The 3,503-nt window shown below is 36.4% G+C and overlaps 1 protein-coding gene across 1 annotated transcript in view; it reads right to left on the minus strand.

The window, feature by feature from the left end:
• LOC125031405 (phosphatidylinositol phosphatase PTPRQ-like) overlaps positions 1-2,394 on the minus strand; it is a 14,649-nt gene extending 12,255 nt beyond the window's left edge. Inside the window, exons 1-2 of the mRNA XM_047622122.1 lie at positions 2,352-2,394; positions 1,875-2,156 (exon numbers count right to left, since the gene is read on the minus strand). Coding sequence (XP_047478078.1) covers positions 1,875-2,156; positions 2,352-2,394 — 325 coding nt within the window. The remainder of the gene's footprint in view (positions 1-1,874; positions 2,157-2,351) is intronic.
• Positions 2,395-3,503: the final 1,109 nt, after the last annotated feature.

Consider the following 3,503-nt stretch of genomic DNA (forward strand, 5'->3'; position numbering starts at 1 on the left):
AAAGTCAATAGAAAATCAATAAACTACTTAATATAATGGTAAGTTATTTAAATAGAAGCACATTATGGAAGCTTCAAATAAAAGGGAAAAGAACCTGGCAGCTCTTTGACTCCTTTTTTGACTCCTCACAGTGGCTGAAGGTTTGCGTCTTACCGTATCCACCGCGAGTGAGCTCCAAGTTCACTCTGAGCCATCATCAAACATGTGTGTTACGTTCACAAGATTTCTCTTAATATTCATAATATTCAGTGCTATCAAAGCCAAATCACATGTTCAAACTCTATATAAACACATGTTATTGGCATGTCCAAAACCGAAATAAATTGAGACTGTGCGTTTAAGAGGAAAAGTTTCTAAATATTTCCTATTATTATCAAAAAACGATAATAATCTCCGTGTTCATGGTTTGTTTCTTTGATCACTAGATACAGAGTGATCTGGAAATATTATTTAACGCATTTCCGTTGTAAAATATAAGCACGGCAATGATTCTCTAGTGAAAAAAAAAAAAAAAAATGTTGGAAAAAATCCCACGTCTAGGGACGTTCCCTGCTTTACTTTATAAAGACGACTAAAGTGATACACTCTGGCCAGCCAATCAGGACACGGTACTTACCATGTCATTTCAGCAACAGCATGAACATTTTCAAATTTTACCCATACATAAATGTATTTGTTGTATTGCTAAACAGGCACAGAAGCATTTTATGTATCGTTATATATGAATTACATATCAAGAAATATACAGTACGATTTTTAATTCATACAAATACAAATCCCTATCTGAGATGCGAAGGAAATATGTCGAGGAGTATCATGCTTTGATTGACTTAGTTGTAGACGTAGTAAGTTACTTTTTCTAATCAATTTAAACTTCCATAAAAAGCATACCAACATAAAAGGTCTTTTTTGTAATATTTCATAACCCCTAACACATGTTTGATCTTTACGTGTACATTATTGGAACTTATTGAAACATTTTTTTTTATTTTGTATCTAAGTGGATGCCTTCAACTTGACACCGTCTACACACTCCGGCCAGCCAATCAGAGCGCGATATTTTCTTAGATATATGTCACGTTGTCTCAGACAATGATTTTATTTTAATTAATTACGAACTAAATCGTAAGACTATTGATATAAATTTTTTATGTATAGGTTCATAAAATATTTCTGTGCCTTTTTAGCAGTACATCAAATCCATGTTTACTATATATGGGTAAGATTTTAAGCAAATCATGACGTTCGCTGGAACTACATGGTAAGAATTTCCAACGAGTCCGAGTCATATGACGTGGTATTGTCTTCGATGGGATGAATGTCTTCAAAATCATTCTGTGCATCCGTGATATAACAAAACAAGCTCAAAAATATAAAAGAAAATGCTGTGTATCACGATTTGTAGATATACATCAATCAATAAATCAAGTGAATGTCTGTGATCATTGGAATTACGCAGTTGTCTGATTTGGACACGGATCTCACTTGCTATGGATACGATGAGATCCAGAACCTTATGCAACTACCGTATTTTATATGTGCAATGTATGTAATAAGAAAAAAATATTTTGACTAAATCTGAGAAATGCATTACAACTTTTCACAGCCTTGCAATGCAAAGAGTGGTATATATAAACAATGTAAGTTGCAGAGAAGTCAGGTACGTTTTCCATTTTGTTTGAAGCTTCCTCAATGTTTTGCATGTAATTAAAAAAGTAGTTCATGGTTTTCTAAGGACTTTTAATGTGAGATAAAAAATAACTTGCTCAAAACTCAAAATGCTTGTTATGTTGCGAACATGAGCTAAGCTTAGTGTTTCCAATTGTTTGAGGTTTCGAGATGCTAAACGATGGATTTGAGATACATGGTATTACCTGTTCGTACTTTAAATTCACGAGAACTGTAGCCATTTCCTCTTATCACAACTCCCACGTCATGGCATACACCAAAACTTGGGCAGCGTTCGTTACTGTCAAAACTACAAACGTCGCTGCTGCATGGTATTATCAGGCCAGTACAATGTCGAGAAGTAGGCCTTTCACCAGTGCCTCTGAAATCGACAGTGAAATCTCTTACGTTGCTCCATGGACCCTCTCGCTTCCAAGTGACTCGAATGTACAGCTTATTTATTATCGTCACACTGATCTTTGGTGGATCTGAAGAAAGAAACGAAAATAACAAAATGGGCAATTTAACATTCATATATAAATTCGTGTGTAGATACATAAAATAGTATGCGTTCATATATAAGTATACCCATATATATATATATATATATATATATACTGTATATAGATACATAGATAAAATGTATGTGTACAATCGAAGACAAAAATAAGCTATCCGCTGACATCCTCTGTCTACAAAGAGCTCTTTTTCCACGTAGGGAGTCATGGTGCAGGTAAGGAATATAAACATATTTATAATATATATATATATATCATTTATATATATATATAAAGAGAGATAGATAGATAGATAGATAGATAGATAGAGAGAGAGAGAGAGAGAGTCTTACACATCTTTTTCTATTGAGATATGATAAAGCAGGTTTAATAGTCAAACGGTGTAATGTTTAATAATGTTGGAATACACTTTGGACATTGCAAAACAAGCTTTCAGTAATTGGAGATATCATGGGGCTGGCTTGAGACAAATTTTCTTCTGAACAGAATGGAATGCTGATGGCACTAGAATTAGTTGTTTATGTGTAAGAAGCTTCCTCTGACGTTATTTGTTATAGTGAATTTTCCAAACTCGGGTACAACTACTGATATAAATGTTCATAGCAAGCGTATTGCCCTATCATGCCAACAAAGTTCATGGAATAAGAAAAGGCTTGTGATAAATGCATGTTAATATCAGCGAGCATGACTGTAGGTTTAGAAAACGGCCATACGCGAAGGTGACGTAAGAGGCGGGGAGAGAACGGACAGACTACCGACAGTGTCCGGGATAGTTCAGTGTTAACGTGTTGGCCTCTCATCCGACGGTTCCCGCCCCGCCCAGACGCGAGAAGTTGCAATTGTCGCCTGGAAGTTACTGCTGTGGCCTGGCACCACGGCGGGTAAGGATTAAGCTCAGCCGAGTCAGCACCAGCTGACACACTTTAGCGACTCGGCATTAGTCGACACAGGCCGGGCTCCCCTCATAGGCATAGCCCGGGCGAGGCTCAGCTTCGCATATCAGACTTATCCTTAGACTACCGAAAAACAGTTAATGTGGCAGGGGGAATCGACACTACTAACGATATCTTCATTCGAACAGACCATAACCAGCGTGGTTTCATCGGTACTGAGAACCTGGATATAGTAATGACTTCCATACTAGCTAGCATGAAGTCCAGATTTTTCTCAAATATTGTTTACTAATGTTGCAAAGCATTAGATTAGTATAAATATATTTGGTGTTTGAATAGAATACAGCCTGTTTCTCCTTATACTAGATAGCGAAAGGATGTCCTACTTCTTAGAACATGTCTAGACGAAAGAGTGTGCACATCG

The sequence above is a fragment of the Penaeus chinensis genome, chromosome 2 (assembly GCF_019202785.1).
Source record: "Penaeus chinensis breed Huanghai No. 1 chromosome 2, ASM1920278v2, whole genome shotgun sequence".
In the NCBI taxonomy this organism is placed as follows: domain Eukaryota; kingdom Metazoa; phylum Arthropoda; class Malacostraca; order Decapoda; family Penaeidae; genus Penaeus; species Penaeus chinensis.